Below are 19,473 nucleotides of genomic sequence, written 5' to 3' on the forward strand. Positions count from 1 at the left end.
GTGGGGCAATTTCCCCCAGTGCAATCTCCAGAAAGGTGCTGTTTGCTGTTTTTTCCTGCACACAAGTTGTTACTATTTTCACTCCTTTCCCCTCTCTGCAGAGTGAGGTGGCTGCTGGTGCTGGCACGCCTCTGTCCCAGGCCTGGTGTGGTTGGTACACCAGAGGAGGGTTTGGAGCAGAGGCTGGTGCTTGTGCCCAGCCCTGCGCCTGCTGTCTGAGCTTGGCTTTGCCAGGGGAGCAACCCTCATACCGAGAAAATTGTTGGGATGAGTGTTGGGATGAGTTCACCAGCAGAGCAGCCTGTGCTGCCTGCAGAGGCCTGGCTGCAGGGGTATTTCTGCCTTGACTGACTATTAGAGCCCAATGCGTGGTTGTTGAACCTCCCTGGGCTCCCCACACCTGCACCCAGGGTGGCTGGTATCCAGGAGGTTTGTAGCTTATGCAAATTGTATGTTGTATACTTCAGAGACTAGTTTTGGCCATCAGTAGGTGGCCCCAACTGTGCATGTAGGGTGGCAGCATTGTCCATGCTCGGGAAGTGCATGGGGCTACTGCTGCTGCTGCCAGCCTCTGCCCTGGCCGCCTGCAGCACCAGAGAGGAGGCAGCTCACTGATGGCACAGGTACCAGAGCAGGAAAAGGCAAAAAGCAGAGAAGGAGATATCCTTTTCTCCCATCAGGTTTCCCACTGTCAGCTGGCATTTCCAGAGCAGCCAAGGGAGTTGTGCCCACAGGCTTATGTGCTTGGCAGCTTCCCCCAGGGTCTGTACCAGCCCCAACCTTTGCATCTTCTGTCTTCCTGACCCTCCATTGATTTCCTTTCCCGTAGTTCTAAATCTCTTGCAGGCCATCATCCCAACTCAGACCAGGGGAAAGCAGTCCTAGCCTATAGGCAGGCTCAATGCTGCCCATCCATAGGCTGCTGCAAAAAGTGGCTGTGGGTCAAGAAGGTCTGGAGGGGTAATGACTGCTGCAGGGATGCTTGCTCTGCAATATCCCCTGAGTCCTGCCTGGGCTGGCCAAAGGGGCTTTCCTTTCCCCTGTGCCCTCACTCCCACCTGACTGGAGAAGAGCAATTTGCTCCCAAGGCTCACTCTGTGTTGTTGGGGTGGTGCCTCTTGGGAAAGGCCATCAGACTTGCTGCAAAAGCTGGAAGGGCTCCTGGGTACTGCTCAGAGCCTCTGGGCAACTCACCAGGCCCCTTGGCATGTACCTGGGGTGCCTGCCCACATGCAGGTCTTGGCAGAAGATGCTGGGCACAGGGAAATGACCTCCATCTGCCTGTGCATCCTCACTGAGCTGAGGCTGTCAGGGAAGGAGGGAGTGTCTGCACAAGAGGGGATCCGCACCAGCATCTCTCTGGAGTCCTGCTCTGGAATAAACTTGATTCTCCCTCTCTTTGGCAGCTGAGCCCCAGTGCAAGGCTTGGGCACTGGAGCTGGCCTTCTCTCCTGCTTTCCATCACCACAGACCCTGCTGTGGGATCAGGTATCCCTTAAGCCGGGCTTTCTCCTCTGGTTGTGGCTAAAGGGAGGGTTTGAGCTGAGCCCAGGCAGCTGCCCTGCTGCAGCTGCTGGTGTGAGGCTGCAGTAAAACATTACAATCGTTAAATGGGGCGAGCCTGTGCTATAAAACTGTCACTGCTAATGGAGATCATCTCCACTTTGAGTGGTGTAACTCTCCTTTATGCACTGTGGCTGGAAGAGCAGTAGCTGAAGAAAGCAGAGGGTAATATACACTATGGCAAAGTTAGAAAACTTGCTTGCTGATCAGAATACTCTCAGCCTTTTCCTACATATCCAGCTGTGCCTGTCCAAGTAGTTTGTGCCTAAGAGAGCACATCATTCCTCCACCCCCACATGGTAGCCATTTGGTAGAAGGGCAAAAGAGCATGATACATAATAAATACTAGTTCCTGGACCCTTGCCAGTCACAGGCAGAGAAATTGTCTTGGTTGTTAATCTGTCAGTGCAAGCTGCATCTGGCAAAAGAGTGCTTAATGTCACCCACGATCATTTTTGTCTCCATGCTGCATTTTGTGCTTGCTTTAAAATAAAAAAAAAAGGAAAGTACTTTGCTCTCTGGGTCCAGTTTTTTAGCAAGTTTTTCCTGGGGGGCTTTGCCAGCACATGTGACCAGAGCAGGGGGCTGGTGCTGGGCCAGGCAAGGCTGGGACTGGAGCTTTCGTTCTTCACTATGATTCATTGCAGTTAATGCTCATCTCTAATTTTAGAGGACAATTGGATGACGTGACTCGTGGTTGATTTAATTGAAACCTGATGAGGTGTTGGAAAGCTGCTGTGCATGGGGGTGAGCCATGCTGGGATCCTCCTGGGAACCTCATCCTCTTTCCCCATCCTCAGCAGTACCTTGCACGGTTCAGGCTCCTTCCCGTTCCTCTTGGGCTGAGCTTGTGCTCTGTGTCCAGAGTCTCTTTGGCCTGGAGTTTTGTGACCTGGATATTCTCAGTTGCAGTATCATTAAGGACTTGGGTTTTGCCCTGCTGTGGTAGGAACCACTGGAGAGGTTTCGGATATTTGGGATACGAATATTGTTCCCTGTTGTAGAAATCCTCTTCTCTGCCTGTTCATCAACTTGAGTTGCACTAGCAATTTCTAAGACTGTTGGGAAGGTTGAGGGAAATTGCTTTCAGGTCAAGACCTGCTTTAGCCTGTAGTGAATTACTACGCCTGGGTTTTAAATCTTTGCAAACAGAGGATTATGTTGGTGGTAAATACTGGGTAGGCCTGGGGATTTGCCATAGTGCTGGCTGAAGGGAGTGCGGCCTTTCCCTGTAACAGATAGAGAGTGATGGATGTTAAAAAAAATAAATTGAGATACAGCCTGGGTTGTAGCTTAGATGCTATTTCCCCTTGATTTATATTTCTGCTTGGATGCTTCGCAGAGTAAGCAGTATATTTCTTGCTTAACCTCACAGGGCTTTTTTCTTTTTAAATGAGGACAGCGTGGTAGATACAACCAATTGCCAAGAGCCCCGGATTAGTGCAGGATCTGCAAAAAATTCAGAGCTGCTGTACAGCCCCACATCTGCGTGAAAAACAAATGCCAAGTGATGAATGCATTTGAAATGGCAAAGCTGCATTCCTGTGCTGGAGAACAGCTGTCCGAGCCTAGCTGCCTGCAGTGTCCCCAAGTCCCTATTCCCGGCTGTGGCTTTGGAGGCTGAGAACAGAGCAGGTGCCTCCTGCTCTCAGCAGAGTTGGGATAGCCAGCAGCCTGTCCTGAGCACGGCAGGGCAAGGAGGTGAGGAACAGTGGTGTTGTGAAGGCTGGAGAAACACCAGCCCTGACGGGAATCCCAGCCCATGGTCACAGAGGGTGCAGGCTGCAGCATATTGAGGGCAGGCTGCAGCATATTGAGGGCAGGCTGGGCTCGCCCTCCTGCCTGCAGGTACTGGGCAGGAGGAAGGATGAGGCCTTGTTTGCTAATCACTGTGAAAGGTGGTGACAGGTACATTGAGCCTGCAGAGAGTTGTAGTGGCACCAGTGTGTGATGAGTGGGCCCAAAACAGGTTGCCACAGTCTTTGTAATCCAATTAGTGCTGAGTGCTAAACAACCTGGCCAATTTGCTCTTGTCTTTTATAACACATATAAATAGTGTTGGCATTGCATAAGGCCATGGGGGATGGCTCAGCTCCACTCGCAGTCCCTGGGCAGGGCTGGGCTTGGCTGGCAAGAAGATGACCATGGCAGTGCCCAGGGCTGGGGGAACCCATGGAACACTCTGATCTCTCATAGAATTTGTGCACTTCCACTTGGCCTCCTGCAATCCCTACCACATCCCCAGATCCTGGGACAAGCAGTTTTGATAAGGTGCATCTCCTCTCCTGAGCACCATCACCATTAAAAGGTCTCATGTACTGCAGAGGAGAGTATAACAAAGGCAGGCAGGGGTCTGACCCTGTTAATGAGACCTGGCCTTGATAATAAAGTCCTCCAACCTCTCCTTGCTCTCAACTTCCCCACTGCGAGTGGAAGGTGCTTCCTTGTCTGCAGATCCCTCCTCATCTCTGACAGAGTACCACCAGCCATGATGAAGTTTTCCAGGCTGTTGCAGACCACCCACAGTTCTGTGCAAGCTGAGGGGCTGTAATTTCTGCTCTTGGGGAAATCCACGTCAGGCTGCTGGCAGCTTATGAGCTTGTGCAGGTGTTACTGAGAGTGTTGTGGCTGACTGCACTGGTGATGTTGTCCTTGATGGGAATTGCTCTGATGCTTTGAGCCAGAGATGCTGTGGGGGCTGGAGCAAGGAAGCACTTGTGGAGTTGGTAGCTTTTCCCAGAAGTATGTGAGGTGAGCACAGGGTTTTGTGTGACTGCTTCTGCAGAAACACTTCCAGAAAGGGGGAGGGCAGGTTGGAGCTACCTCTTGCTTGTGTCAGTTTTATGGAGAACTGGTCTTCTGGAAGGAAGGAGAGAGCAGATAGAAGCAGAAGGTGACTAGAAATGGTTTCTGAAGTCATGCCTACAGTGCACAGTGGTAAGTGTTGTGATGGTTGAAGGTTGGTGGCTTTATCTTGAAGTTGCAGCTGAATTGTGTTTGCCCTGAATTGGCTAAGTCTTGCCCACGGGGCTAATTTCACCAAGTCCTTTTTGGGTGTAATTCCTCATGTCACCACTGGCAATCACTGGTTATGATTGTCTTGTATAGCTGATTTTTCATCTTTCTGCTTTCAGAAGTAACACAGATCATCCAGGTAGATTTGGACCTGAAGTACAAGACCAACATCCGAGACCTGTTTGATGAGTTTGACAACTTCCCAGAGGGAGCAGTCATCGGGATTGCCAGGGAGATGCAGCCAGTGTACAGGTACAGCCCCCTCGCTGAGGGCAGCCTGGGGTGGGCAGCGGGTGGCTGATGTGACTTCTTTTCAGCTCAGGTCAGTCTTTGGAAGAAAATCTAGGGGGAAGCAGCTCCCTGCTTTTATCCCTGCAGAGGCACTTGATCTTAATTTTGTAGTTCAGTATGAACAAAGTGTACAGTGTCAGTGTGGTTTGCTTGTTCTCATGCACCATCACAAGGCTTCCAGACCCAAGTTCCTGTTCCTGGTTCCGAAATCCATACCTAGATCATAGCACATCTTCTAGAGGTGTGTTTGCCCAACCATCCCAGCTGAGGTGCTCTGATTAATTCTGGAGCATCAGTTTGGATGTCAGGCTGTGAATATTGCTGCCTGCCCTGCCCTAGCAGGAGCAACATCTTCTATCTCTGATGGACCTGTGCTCAGTGCGCTTCAGCTCAACTGGCACAACATGTTAGTCTGACAAAGAGGAAGGTACGGTCTCCTCTTCGTAGGGTGGCACCGTGCTCAGAGCATGGAGAGCTCCTGTATCTGCTTTGGGTGTCCTGGCAGGATTTTAGTGCCCAGAATGGAACATCCAGCCCCAATTAATCATATCCAATTGTTAGGGCTTAAAATGAGATGGAGGGAGCTGTGACAGCCAAGTGCAGCCGCAGGGCTGTGCTGGATCGTCAGCCTTGGTCAGTGCTGCCCAGCAGAGCAGATCTGTTTGTTAGCAGTGCAGCCTGGAAGGGGATAAATTAAGCATTTGTTTGCCTGCAATTAGTCCATGGTGGAATTGCTCTGTGTTTCTGTCTCTGCAGGGATTGGTTTTGCATTATTTCCACGCATAGCTAGGGAGCAGGGGTGGTGTTTCACTGCCTGGATGTGGTCTGTGAGACTAGGCAGGCCTGGAGGGGACCGAGTTAGGCTTTGGGGTGCTCCCCTGGAGGAAGAGGTCTCTGGCACAGCCGGAGACAAGGCACAGCACCGTGGGGCTCAGCACTGAATATCTAACTCAAGCCAAAGCCGTGCTCTCCCTGCTCCTGCCACCTGCCGTGGGGACAAACAACCCAAGCAGTAACAACCCTCACAGGCAGCATTTTTGGGCTGATCTTTCTGTTGTTACAGTTTGAACATTCTGGGTCATTTTGGGCTATGTTGTGCTTTTCTTCTTGTGCTGTTTTGATCTTAGTGTGAAAACAAGTTCCTGATCCTTCTTGTTGCCAGACTACCCGGCATGGGGCGAGCTGTGCAAACGCCTGCCTGGCCTCCTGCCGAGCCCTCCGCCCAGGGGCTCACACCTCCCTGCTAAAAGGGTTTCCAGACAAAAATGTGAGCTGACAAAGCGTGTCTTTGTGGAAAAAAAAAAAAATAATCTTTGCTATTTTTACACTTTTAGCAAGATAAAAACGTGTTGTAGGTGTGAAACTAGAAGTGCGAACTCCAGCCATGTGACTTGGCACGTGCGCAGGGTTGAAGCATCAGTTGGGAAAGCGGTTGTGGGCCTGGGTCTGCAGGAGTGATGGAGAGTGTCCCAATTTTTACTCCTCTTCTTCCCTGCTTCATGCAGCTCTCTGCAGCACCAGTGCTGCCCAGGATTATTTATCCCAGCATTGTTCTTTTGCATTTAAAGCACTCCCAGCAAGGGCAGCAAAGTGATGTAGTTGGATTCGAAGCTGAAGGCGATGCCAGCATCCTGGTACCTGCTCCCACAGCAAACCAGGAGGTGTTTTCCAAGCAGGACACGGTGTCTAGGGCTGTGCCTGTGGCTCTGTAGCTCTGTGGGTGCACCCTTGCCTCATGATTGTGTTGGTGTGAACTATGGCTGTGCCAACAGGCATTCAACACTGAGGCCTTAAAAGCAGGATAGCCAGTGTGGGGCAAAACATCAGAGGGGAGTCAGCAGAGTTTTCCTGGACTTGCTGTCAGAGCTGTGGACGGGCATCCTTGAGGCAGGGAGCAGTCTGGGTGTCCTCTGCCCCTCTCTTTAACAATGGGGAAGATGACTGGAGATCAATCCACTTGGCTGTGTTGGATCTTTGTTCCTTACTTTGCCCATCAGAGGAGGTACAGACTGGTTTATTTTGTAAATGACACAGTTTTCTGGGAGGTGATGCCGTTCCTACCAGCTGCCCGTTGGCTTTCTGGTTGTAGGCTGCACTTTTCAGGCATGAGCTGGGACTGCACTGGGTACAGACGCTTGCAGGAAACAGAGGAGTAGGAGAACAGCAAATAGGAAACATCCTGGAGCCTGCTTGCATATCCTGGAGGTAGGGGAAACCTCCAGACAGCAAAACAGGATGGCACGGGAGCGTTTCCACTCGTTTGACTCATGCTGAAACAATGCCTGGCCACTGTTTGTCTTGGACAAATGCATTTCTCGGAGCAACAGGATCTCTTGGCCCTCCTGCAAGGCAAACTCTGGGCTTTAACTGTTGCACAGCCTGGGACTGGCCTGTCTTTTTGGGTCTCTCAGAGTGGATTTGGGTAGCCTGGGGAGAGGCTTAACTCCTGTCGAAGCTGTATGTGGATCCTGTATGTGGATCGCCCTGCAGATCCACCTCCCTGCTATGCCCCACGGGCCAGTGTCTGTCAGGGCTCCTGGGTGCAGATGAGGAGGTTGCAGGAGACCACAGCGGGTGCAGGAGTCGGTCTGAGATCTGAGGCCATTGGTGTCAGGTTTGATTTTCTCCAGCTGCAGCCAGGAAGCAGCATCCGGCCTGTAGGATCAGATATGTTGTCCTTCCTGTGGCTCTTGGATCCGATGTGTGACACAGGGTATGGTCAACACCTCTGTGGATGGGGCCAAAGTCAGAGCTTTGTCCTGTCAGGGGCTGCCCCTGTTGCCAGGGCCCCTGGGGACACTGGTACCACGCACGAGGCTCTTAGGTGCATGTGGGCTTTTCATGGCAGTACTGGATGATGCCTCCTACCAGGCTGATGTTTGCTTGCTGGTCTGCAGGCAAAACCCTTTCCTCCACTGAGGTTGCTGATGCCCCCTCCCTGGAGGTGTTTAAGGCCAGGTTGGGTGAGGCTTTGTGCAGCTTGGTCTAGTGTGAAGTGTCCCTGCTCATAGCAGGGAGGTTGGAACCTGATGATTTGTAAGGTCCCTTCCAACCTTAACCATTCCATGATTCTAGGATCTCTTGCCTTGGAGGTCTCATTGAAAAGGAGCAGTCTGCTGGTACTTGGGAAGATCTAACCACAGGTCCTGAGATGGGTGATTTTACCAATCTTGCTCCAGCTGGGAGCAAGGTATCTGCTGTGATAGTGGACCTCAAGAGAGTTCCCAGACCTTTCAGGTCCATGGCTGCACATACTTGGGGCTGAAAGGGCAGCTGCTGCCTGCGTTCCTGCCATCGGGTGAGATCTTCAGTGCTGCTCCCCATGACAAGAAGCTAGTAAGAGCTGGAGGCATCTTGAGAATCCACGGTGCTGGAAATGATAAAAGTTTGTCCTGCAGGAAAGGATATCTACACCAAAGGGACAGGTACAGACTGCAAAGGGCGGACACTTGAGTTGTAGGATCAGATATGTTGTCCTTCCTGTGGCTCTTGGATCCGATGTGTGACACAGGGTATGGTCAACACCTCTGTGGATGGGGCCAAAGTCAGAGCTTTGTCCTGTCAGGGGCTGCCCCTGTTGCCAGGGCCCCTGGGGACACTGGTACCACGCACGAGGCTCTTAGGTGCATGTGGGCTTTTCATGGCAGTACTGGATGATGCCTCCTACCAGGCTGATGTTTGCTTGCTGGTCTGCAGGCAAAACCCTTTCCTCCACTGAGGTTGCTGATGCCCCCTCCCTGGAGGTGTTTAAGGCCAGGTTGGGTGAGGCTTTGTGCAGCTTGGTCTAGTGTGAAGTGTCCCTGCTCATAGCAGGGAGGTTGGAACCTGATGATTTGTAAGGTCCCTTCCAACCTTAACCATTCCATGATTCTAGGATCTCTTGCCTTGGAGGTCTCATTGAAAAGGAGCAGTCTGCTGGTACTTGGGAAGATCTAACCACAGGTCCTGAGATGGGTGATTTTACCAATCTTGCTCCAGCTGGGAGCAAGGTATCTGCTGTGATAGTGGACCTCAAGAGAGTTCCCAGACCTTTCAGGTCCATGGCTGCACATACTTGGGGCTGAAAGGGCAGCTGCTGCCTGCGTTCCTGCCATCGGGTGAGATCTTCAGTGCTGCTCCCCATGACAAGAAGCTAGTAAGAGCTGGAGGCATCTTGAGAATCCACGGTGCTGGAAATGATAAAAGTTTGTCCTGCAGGAAAGGATATCTACACCAAAGGGACAGGTACAGACTGCAAAGGGCGGACACTTGAGTCCTTGTGTGGCTGCAAGGCCATTCACCTTTGCTTCTGCCTAAAACACAGGGAGAGCTAAAACAGAACATTATTTCTTTGGAAGGGAAAAACTTTGTTTCTGCTTGTGATCGTGTGGGATCTGTGTGCTCTGTCACATGGATTTTGCTTGAAAGCTGGTAGAACAACCCTGGGAAGCCAATGAACGAGTGGAAGCAAGTCTGTGCAACCTCTGCACCTGGAGGCACTGGGAGTGCTCAGTGTTTGCTGGGAGCTGCAGGACTAAGGCAGTTTGCCAGATGTTTGGAAGAGGAACAGAGTTGTCCTGGGCTTTAAGCAGGCTAATCCTGAATCTTTTGCCAGGCTGGGCTGTCAGCACATCTGGGCTGAGACAGAACGTCCTGTACCTTCTCTTGGGATTCCAAAAAAGCCCAAAATACCACCAACAGCTGTAAGCAGGGAGGAGCAGCTGAATTCCCTGGGTATCAGCTGGGGCAGTGGCTGTATAGCAGTGCAGGTGGGCTGTTGCTTAGGATGCTGCTTTCTGGAGCTGTAGATAACCATCTCCAGCAGGCAGGTCACCTACCTGAGTTCTCCTGGTTTCCTGGGCTCCCTACACAGCTAGGTTGCCCTGACTTGGAGATTTTGCTCTTTTCCAAGTGCTTTTGCCCTGGGGGAGCAGGGAGCTGCCTGCCACGACAGTCTCTGTGTCTCCCAAGCCTCTCAGTTGGCAAAGGCAGCAGAATTTGCCTTGCCTGTGCCCTGCCATGCGTGGGGACACAGCTGCTGCATGCCCACAGTCCTGCAAGCCAGACCCTGCACACCTTGTATATTAAACCATTTCAAGACTTTGGTTTGTGACAAGTGCTGCCACTTAATGTGTGAGGAACAGTTCTAGGAATTCTTTGGAAATGGCTGCCAAGAAGCTGCCAGAATTGCACAAGGAACTTCCAGCAGAATTTATTGCAGAAATTCAGCATTACTTTCTGATAAAAATTTACCTGAGAAGGTAAAAGGTTTTTTGTTTAATGTCTGTGCACATCATTAATATGTAAGACCCGTTGCTCTTATTCCCATTACTAGCCACACCTGAAATGTCATTTAAATACAATTAATAAATTTGACAAGATCTCACAACCACAACTGTGCATTGATTAGCACAAATGCGATTAATACTATTAATACTATTAACTGTCTCTTTTTAGATATTAGACATTACAAACATTAATTTTTTTCCATAAATCAACAGACTTTGTGTTTGGGTAAGGCAGTCAGGACTCCCCAAGCATGGATTCAAGCTTTACCTCTGAGGACTTTGCTGTCCTGCAGAGATCATGTATGGGTGGTGGTCCTTCTTTGCAAGCGCTGCCTGAGATGTTTGCCATGGCTTTGCTACAGTTTTTTTTTTGTTGGTCATAGCACGTGAGATCAGGATGTGTGTATGAAGTGAGCATGTATGAGTTACGGTACTTGCACTTGTCTCCAGCTCCTGAGCTTCTCAATTTCAGCTCCTGAACATCTTAGTTTTGGTATCTTGAGGTAGGTGCTACACCAGTGGCATCCTCTGAAGCTGCTGCACTTTGTTATGGGACTTTTTAGAAGGACTCTTTCTAGTGGTGAGATGACGCTGCAGTTTGCACGGTGTGAATTCCCATTGCGGCCATCTGTCCCCACTGGCAGCTCCCACTGCTCCCTCTCCAGCCTCTGCACCTGCCCTAAGTCTGTGATCCCAAAGCGCTTTTGTTGGGTTCATGGTCTTGGAAAAGGGGCAGATCCAAGTGTTCTGCAGCAAATTGGTGTTTCTGGGCAGACTAGAAAAACCCTGCTTGTTCAAACATCTGCAGAATTGCAGCCCAGTTTGCCCAGGTGGATTTACAGTGCCTTTTCCATGGCACCGTGCCACTAGCTCCATGAGCTGCTGGACCAGTTTCCCCATGCCCAGTAGCACTGCTTCTTGTAGGATCTTCACCAGGAGTGTCTTTGGTATTTTCCCCTCTGATGCTTCACTTTGCAAACCCACACAGCTGACTTTTTGGGAGGACCCTGTGATTTTCCAGCTATTGGGGTTGTCCTTGGCTGCCCTGTCCAGTAGCCAGAGCTGGAAGGTCTTTTCTGGTGAGGAGGTTGCAGAGGGTGGATCAGTTCCTCTGCCTTGTGCAAAGCAGTGTTAGCAGAACCAGCATGAGTGGGGTTTCTGGGCCTGTTTCCCCATGCTGAGAAGCACCCTATGTGAGTTGCTGGAGCACCTGCACTGGGAGATCATCAGACAAGCAGCAGTAAATGGAAAGGCTTTGCTGCATAGCTGTGATGCTTTCTGGAGTGGTGCAATGTTGGGGCTGGAGAGGGAAGCTCCCAGCAATCCTCTGGAAGGGCTCCTGCATCCTCCCACTCTGAAGCTTGCTGGTGGTTTCCCTCCATGCCAGGACTCCCCCACAGCAGCACAACATCCCATGGCTGGGACTCCTTAGCAGGGATGGAGAAACGGAGGCCTTTTATTTCTCCTCCCCACAGCAGCAGGTGAACATCTCTGAAGGGAGAATATCTCCCCAGTTCCTGCAAGCCTTGTCAGTGGGTGAGTGTGACAGGTAAGCACTGCCAGAACAGAGTCCATTCACAGTTGTTACAGAAATCTGCCATTTTGCCAATAATTAGGCCCATGGTGTTTTATGCTTCCCTCAGGAACAGGGTGCACCCTGTCCTTCCCTGGTGCTTAATGAGTGGGTGGTCTGACACACACAGCCAACTGCTCTGTGCTGCCGGTACTGCTAAGGGGTTTGATCCAGAGAGGAGAGGAAATCAATGTGACCCAGACAGGGATTTATGGTCCCACCTCTATTCAGATTATAGCACTGGTGTGGGTTGCAAAAATTTTAGGTGGTGAGGGGGACTGGCCTTGAAAATGCGTGTCCCAAGGGAAGGTTTCGTTTGTGAGCTGTGTTCACTAGTTCCTGTTAATCATCTATTTAAGCGTGCACATATTTGAACTGCAAAGTCCGTGCAGAAATGTAATCATCAAGAATCAATTTGCTGCTCCAAATACAGGCCTTTCAGAAGTTTGGTATGCAGACCATGCTGTAGTAGAGACCAGTGCTGTACAGACATAATTAGTGCATTACGTGAGAAGTTTATTAAGAAATTACAGACTTTATTGAAGAGCTTGGGCTGTTGGTTCATCAGCATTTTCCAGGGAAGGGCTGGAGGTCCTGTCTGAACTGGACTCTCACCCTGAACCTACCAGAGGAGGGCAAGGTGATCCTGGTGTGCACACCAGTGCATCCTTCCCTGTGTCCCAGGCTGGGAACTGGGCTTGCTTTTCGTCAAGATGACATTTTCCACTGCAGAGTGGGGGTACTGCTGTGTTGGCAATTCCATGACATATTGCTGGGTGCATGGTGCTCCTGAGAAGCCTGGAGCTGGGATTTCCTGGGTTACACAAGCTGCTCAGCCTCAGCTAAAATGCTCTGGGCCAGGCTGGTACTGAACCTGCTGCCCCAGCTCCTTAAGGGGTTTATCGTTTGCACATGGGAAATAAGCAATTAGCAACAAGGGCTGCTTTGTTTCGAAGCCTCCATCTCAGCAGGGCTGAGCTTGCCGGGACAAGGTCCAGCAGGGCCGGGGCAGGAAGGGGGAGTGTGGGTTAGAGGCTGCTCCAGGGGCAGTCCCTGGGTCAGCTGCCTCCCTCTCAGGGCAGAAACTGAGAAGGGCCCATCTTCACTGTAGTGATGCCTTTTGGTGGCAGGGAGCTGGAGGGGGAGGAGAAGGCCTTTTCCTCAGGCTTGGTCTTGGTTGAACCGAGTGGCAGTGAGGGGCTGGCAGCTGCCTGACACCTTGTGGTTTAGAAAACAGGAAGGGAAGCTTCGTGGCTGTGCTCTTACTTCTTGCTGAGGATCTGGGGGAAAGCCACAGTCATACCCTGGATGGATGACATGGTCACCCCTGTGCCATCACTCTTCCCTCTTCACTGCCCACGGCCTCTCCTCTGGGCAGGACAGAAGCTGCTGTCAAAGGGTCCTGCAGGATGCTGTGGGAGCTGGGTAGCTTTTAAGCCTGTATCTGTTGTACCCAGAAGCCATTCTAATTATTTACCCCCTCTGTTTGCTTTCTCCTCCCCCCCTTTTCAGATACATTCCCCCACCCCCATCAGGACACTACATACATCCTACTGGGGCTCCCACCCTGTCCACCTCCTCGGCTGGCTCGCCAGGGCCCCACAGGTACTGGGCACAGCGTAGATGGGCAGCTTGGCCGGGCATTGCCCAGCAGGATTTCATCTACGTGCCATGTCCTCCCACCCACCCCAGGGGAACACTGGCAGCAGCATGGAGCAGGGGAGCATGGCACGCTTGTGCCTTGTTGCTTACTGCACAGGAACAGCAGCATTTGCCAGCAGCTGCAGCTGGGGATAACACTGCCAGCTGTCTGTTTTCTGGCTCAGGAACCGAAAAGCGTATTTAGAGGTAGCAAGAGAGTGCACTTGTTGTTTTAGTTGGTGTTTGGGCTGGCAAGGCTGCTGTTGGAGTGGCACAGAGCAGGATGGCTGGCAACCTGTGCTTGCCTTCTGCACCAAGAGCCCTATTCCTCGCTGGCTGAGGATGAGACTTGAGACCCCCCAGCCCCTGACCAGCCTCAGCCCCTGACCCCTGCAGGAGCAGGTCCCAGTGACCAAGTGTGTCCTCAAGGTGCTGGCCTGCTGCAGCTGCCCATCTTGCGCTCCCAGCCAGCTTGGCCCAAACTCTGCCATTGCTGGCAAGGGGCAGGAGCAAACTAGTGAGTTCCAGCGAGGGGTTTATGGGCCCAGGGATGTTTATTGCATCCAGCATCTTGCAAACCCCTTATTTTTGTGGCTTACCCTATGGCTGTTGCCTTTGGTTCCCTTTTTGGTGAGGGAGAGGCTGTGCAGCCTTCCTCCCTGCTGCTCAGCCTCATGCAGTGCACAAGCATGGTTCTGAGATCCTAAGATCCCACAGCCTTCCAGGAGCATCCTCTGATTGCAGCTGCCCATGGAGTGGCCCCACCATCTGGTTTCACCTCATGCCTGTTTGACCTGGCTCCTCTGTTCCCCAGCTGCATGGGAAATACCCTGCAGGCTGCCCAAATTTCTGGAGATGGGGAGGATCCACATCCTCCCTACTGAGGCCATTGGTGGATGTGCAGCTGGTGTGGTAGAGTTGCAGCCTCTTGGAACATTTCAGGTGGATGCAGGCATGCAAGCTCAGTCCTCTGCCTGTAGGGCCAGTTCTTTGTGCTTGCTGTTGATCACCCAGCTGGCAGTAACTCTTCCACGCTGCCTTTTCTGCCAGCAAGGAGTACCCTGCTGCTTTACCGGTGGTTTCCAGTTCATCCCATGAGATTGTCCCATAACCCAGAGCTGAAGTAAACAAGCGCACGTTCATGAGTTTGGACAAAGTCTTCCACCCACCTAGCATTTGTCCTTTGCTGTGCATGAAAGCAAGAGACAGACCTGCAAAATACAGTTGGTATGGAGAGCAGTCCCTTCTCCCCAGGCAGCTATCCCCAGCGAGGCATTTTAGAGCGTGTGATGGCAGCTCTGCACGATGGGGCTGCAAGGCAGGGGAGGTGTGGCCAGAGCACCCTGCGCTGGGCCAGCAAAGGAAGTCCTGGTGGAAGCAAGAGTTTTTTATCTGGGCTGCCTGGGCCTGGCCTTTGAATGCTTGGAAATGCTCTTCTCCAGATGTTTCCTAGCACACGCCGGCTCTGTTTATAAACAGCTCCTCAAAGCAAAGCCTGGTGGGGCTGCAGGAGGGCACTGGCAGCAGTGGCCCCACACAGCTCCCCAGCACCAGGCTTCGGGGTCGGGGGCCTGGGGTCACCTCTTTCCCCTGCTGTCTAGAGGCGCCGTGGAGGTTAACAAAAGCCCAAAATGCCTCCTCTTCCTTTCTCCTCCCCTCCTCCCGGCCAGCAGCTTCCTGCCCCGTTGCATCCCGGGGGTGGCCGGCAGCTCCACGCTACCTTCCGCTCTGGGCAGTGGGGAGTAGGGCATCCTGAAGCCAAGGCTGGGGACTCACTGCTTGTCCTGGGGGAGATCCCAGCTGCTGCAGGGGCTTTGGGCAGGGAGACATTTCCATTGCATTCAGCCCGGGTTTCATTCCTTAACAGTTTTTGGGGAAAGGGGGAGGGCAGCACACCCAGCACTCCTCTCTGTGTCCTGGCAGCAAGCTCACTGAGCCCCTTGGATTTCCCCCCCATGTTTTGCCAAGATTCAGGGTGGGTGCCCAGGGGTGGTGTCAGGCAGGACAGAGTGGTGCACAGTCTGGCTTAACTGTTCCACGGTTGCTGTGCTTCCTGTCTGCTCCAAAGAAAATTATGCTCTTGGACCCACCACTCCTTCCACTTCCAGCTGGGTGGAGGTGCCTTTCAACCACCCTCTTCTCTGTCCTGGCCCTGCAGAAGGACAACACCAAAACCCTCCTTTAGAAGGACAAAAGGCAAGTGAAGTCCAGGCTAAACAGATGCTGCCAGTGGCCCTGCCAGCATACCCTTCCCTCAGCTGGCCCAAGCCCAGCACTGGGCAGTTTGCAGTGTAGTGCTGCAAGCAGGTTCCTGAGCCATCAGCACTGGGTTGTGTCTTGGATCTCTCCCCAGCATCACTCCCCAGGGACAGCCTTGTCCTACCCCTGGTCCCGATCCCCTGTGGTCCCCACAGGCGGCCATGGGAGGATGGCCCCATCACACCAGCTCTGGGAGGAAGGGCTGAACAATTCATTGCTGCCTGTCAGTCTGTGTCCTCTCCCTGCAGAAAAGGGCACGTTACTCCCTTCTCATTATCAGCCGTTGCCGATTAATCCTCTGGGGAGCGGCGTTGCTGAAAAACTGAGTCATTTGATATAGATCAGCTTTCATGCCGCTGCAGCCCAGCCATGCCGATGGCTTGGGCACTTGCTTTTTTCCTACTCTAGCTGCTTGCAAGGGCTGTAATCCTGTTCCTCTAGCTTGGGCAGCAGGTCTTTAGAAGTAAGAACATGAAGAGCTATCTCTGCTGCTGTGGAGCAGGAAGGTGCCTCCTTCCACAGTACTGCTCCCCCTCTCCCTCCTGCCAGCTTCCCAGCATAATTTTTCAGCCCAGAGGTGGCTTTCCTGGCACTGCTAGGGAGAAGCAGAGAGAGCAGAGTATGCAGAAATGGGCTTGAGTAAGTCTCTGCTCAGACCCCTGGACCTTGACTGCTCGAGGCACTGCTCAGTGCAAAACTGGATCTTGACTCTGTAGATTAAGCTTCCCTCTAATACTGAGTGCAGAGCACTTTGCCTTCCTTTTCTCATGAGCATCCATGAGTTGTCTTTGTGGTGGCCTGGTGCCTGTCCCCAAGACATAACTGCTGTTTGCAGAGGCAGACCTCTTTTATCCCTTCCCTGCACTTTAGATCAGATGAACCCTGCTGCCTGCAGGCTCCAACGAGGCAGGAAGTCCTCCTTCTGTGGAAGACTGGCACTTGGGAAAATCCCTTCCGTCCCGAATCAGGTGAAAGGGAGCAGAGTGAAGACCTTGGGTGAAATGAGAACTATCAGAGGTTTGAATCTAAAGTATCTGAATGGAAAGTTGTAAGGAAATGGTACTGTGTGATGGTTGCGGTTCTCTGGATCAGGAAATAAAAAAGGTGCTCACAGTTGACATCAGTGATAGATCCACGTTTTCTGCTGGGATAATTCTGCTGGTGGCTGTTGAATCCTGGCTCTCACCTTGGCTAGCCTCGCAGTGCTGTGCTGGGAATCCAGAGAACAGGACAGAAGGATGGATCTGATCTCTGTACAAGCTGCAGAATTCCCAGAGGAATTCTATGAGTGCCTGTTGGAGCTGAACACAGCTTTTTACCAGAAAATTTTCAATTTAAATACTTGCACTGGGGAATTATCCACCGTGACTCTGGAGCTGTCCCAGGGACTAATGTCCCTGCATCTTCTTCAATCCAAATCAGGCCAGCTTCAGCTTCCAAGCATGAGACAAATTTTAAAAATCCACACTATCTCCCAGCAAATTCCTTTTTTTCAGGAGGTGCATGAAGATTGTGGTCAGAGTATGACAGATTCAGAGAGGAATCAAAAGCAGGCTTGGCATATTCTTTCTAACTATTTCTCCCCAACATCTTCATGGTGAGGTGCAAAAAAACCCTTCTGTAGCTTTACCTGAAGTGTTGGAAGGAGAGCACAGTGCTGGCACCCCTGGGCTGCCAGGCATTGGGGGGTGGGGGCTGCGAGTCCCTCCTGCCCTCTGAAGCACAGGCTCTGCAGCTCTCAGTTGCCCAGCATTGCGGCAGAGGATGCTGCCAGGGGGCAGAAGAGTTTCAGTCTGAATGGGAGTGATTCTTTGGGGCAGATTGAACCCCAGCTGCCTGGGTAATGTCATGGGATGAATGCAGTTCCTGCAAGCTGGAGCAGTCCGTGTGTGTGGTGTGCTCACTACCCCAAGGCTGAGGAAGAAATCAAACAAGTTTTTTGGCTGCTTGCTTAGGTAGTCTAAATTTTTCCCATTTGAATCACCCTCTCAAGTTAGTTTTGTGTATTACTCGACTTGTACTGGTCTCTTCTCCTTGGCAGCTGGAAATTAGAGGGAGAAGATTGCATCTGCCTGATGTACCGCAGCTGAGCCTTCCTAGGGCTGCAGACACTGAAGGCCGTGCTCATTTAGCTAATGAGATGTTACCACTGGATGTCTTTTTTTATTTTGAAGACATATTTCTGTCACTCAGATTTATTTCAAGCCTTTTAGCACAGCCTCAAACCAGGGCCCATCTTTGATCTGGAGCTTCCTCATAATCAAATAATGATGATGCTGCAAGCTCTGCTGCCGAGATCCCATTAACTGCAGGACATTTTCCTGGCATGTACCAGTTGTGGGAGAACTTCCAGTGGTTCGTCCTAGGCATTGAGGATGTGGTTTCATCTCCCTGCAAAGCTGTGTGAGCAGTCACGCGATCCTGTGTCCAGCTGGCTCACCAGAGCAGTGGTGGTAGAAACAAAAGGGGCTTTAGGATAGAGCAAGAAGAGTATTTGAGGTCTGGCCAATACTTTGTACAGGGAGATGGAGAGAGACACTGCTCATGAAGCACCAGGCTTCTCTGGGAGCCAGCAGAAGACAAAACACTGTGAGATCCCTTGGGTGGGTGGTAGATCCTGTGCTGTGATCCAGACCTGCCCAGACTTGAGGTGGCTGCTCTTCAGGCTGTGCTCCCTGACTGCCCTGTTCCTGTTTTTCCTCTCTCTGCAGACACACATTCTGGCAGTATCGCCGCGAGAACCCCCAAACCAAAGTGGGGGACCCCCCTCCTGATGGGCTGCCGGGCTTCAACAGTGGAGTCCTCCTTCTGAACCTGGAAGCGATGAGGCAGTCCAAGCTTTACAACCAGCTGCTGGAGCCCAGCATGGTGCAGAAGCTGACAGAGAAGTACCACTTCAAGGGCCACCTTGGGGACCAGGATTTCTTCACCATGGTGGGGATGGAGCACCCAGAGCTCTTCCATGTGCTTGACTGCACATGGAACCGGCAGCTTTGCACATGGTGGAGGGACCATGGATACAGCGACGTGTTTGACCAGTACTTCCAGTGCGAGGGTGAGGTCAAAATTTACCACGGGAACTGCAACACCCCAATCCCTGAGGACTAGGGCACCTACTGCCCCTGGGAGCAGCTCTGCCTGCAGCAAGCCCTGCAATGCCTTAATGGCTGCACCAGCAGTCCCTCAGGAAGGGTGACCAGCCCTGAGTCACTGCATCACGGGGATCCCTAGAGAACCCAAGAGCATTCAGTATTCCACTGCCTGTAGCCCCACTGCTCCAGGAGGAAGTGCAGTCTGCTAGTTGGAGCAGGACATGCAGTTACCATGCTCAGAGCTCAGCTCCTGGCACTGCTTGGGGCAAGTCCACGGTGCCCATCTGTGCCACAGCCACTGGGGCATGAGGGCAGCTGAGGGGCCATCAGGTGACCCCGCTTTTGCACATGGCAGGGTGCTGCTCCCTGGGTGCTGCGCAGCCTTGCCCTGCCTAATGATCAGCAGGAGGACACAGCCAGGCAGTTGGGTTTCATTTTGGCATTTCCCAGTGGCCCATTTGCTGCACCTCACACAGAGCATCTGTCTGGTCCCTCTGGAGAGCAGACACTGTCCTCAGGTCATGTTCCTTTTGAAGCATTCCAGAAAGGCAAGAGGGTTTTAAAGACTGAAAATCTGTTTTAAATTGGGTTACTTACAAACAAAAAAATTGAATGCTAGATGAGCTTTAAAGCCTTCCAATGGTTCTTCTTAGAAATAAAAGCTTTACTGCCCTTTCTTGTCATAAAAGCATTCAGTGAGCATGTACCAATAGGTTCATTTTTCTAGCTTTGCCTTTAACCTTTTGTACAAGAATAAAACTGCAGATGTAGA

At 51.9% G+C, this 19,473-nt stretch overlaps 1 protein-coding gene across 1 annotated transcript in view; it reads left to right on the forward strand.

The window, feature by feature from the left end:
* Positions 1-18,762, forward strand: part of XXYLT1 (xyloside xylosyltransferase 1) — a 29,773-nt gene extending 11,011 nt beyond the window's left edge. The window contains exons 4-5 of the mRNA XM_010001737.1: positions 4,698-4,830; positions 18,321-18,762. Coding sequence (XP_010000039.1) covers positions 4,698-4,830; positions 18,321-18,717 — 530 coding nt within the window. The 3' untranslated portion in view covers positions 18,718-18,762. The remainder of the gene's footprint in view (positions 1-4,697; positions 4,831-18,320) is intronic.
* The last annotated feature ends 711 nt before the right edge of the window (positions 18,763-19,473 follow it).

The sequence above is a fragment of the Chaetura pelagica genome, unplaced genomic scaffold, assembly GCF_000747805.2.
Source record: "Chaetura pelagica isolate M959 unplaced genomic scaffold, ChaPel_1.0 scaffold807, whole genome shotgun sequence".
Classification (NCBI taxonomy): domain Eukaryota; kingdom Metazoa; phylum Chordata; class Aves; order Apodiformes; family Apodidae; genus Chaetura; species Chaetura pelagica.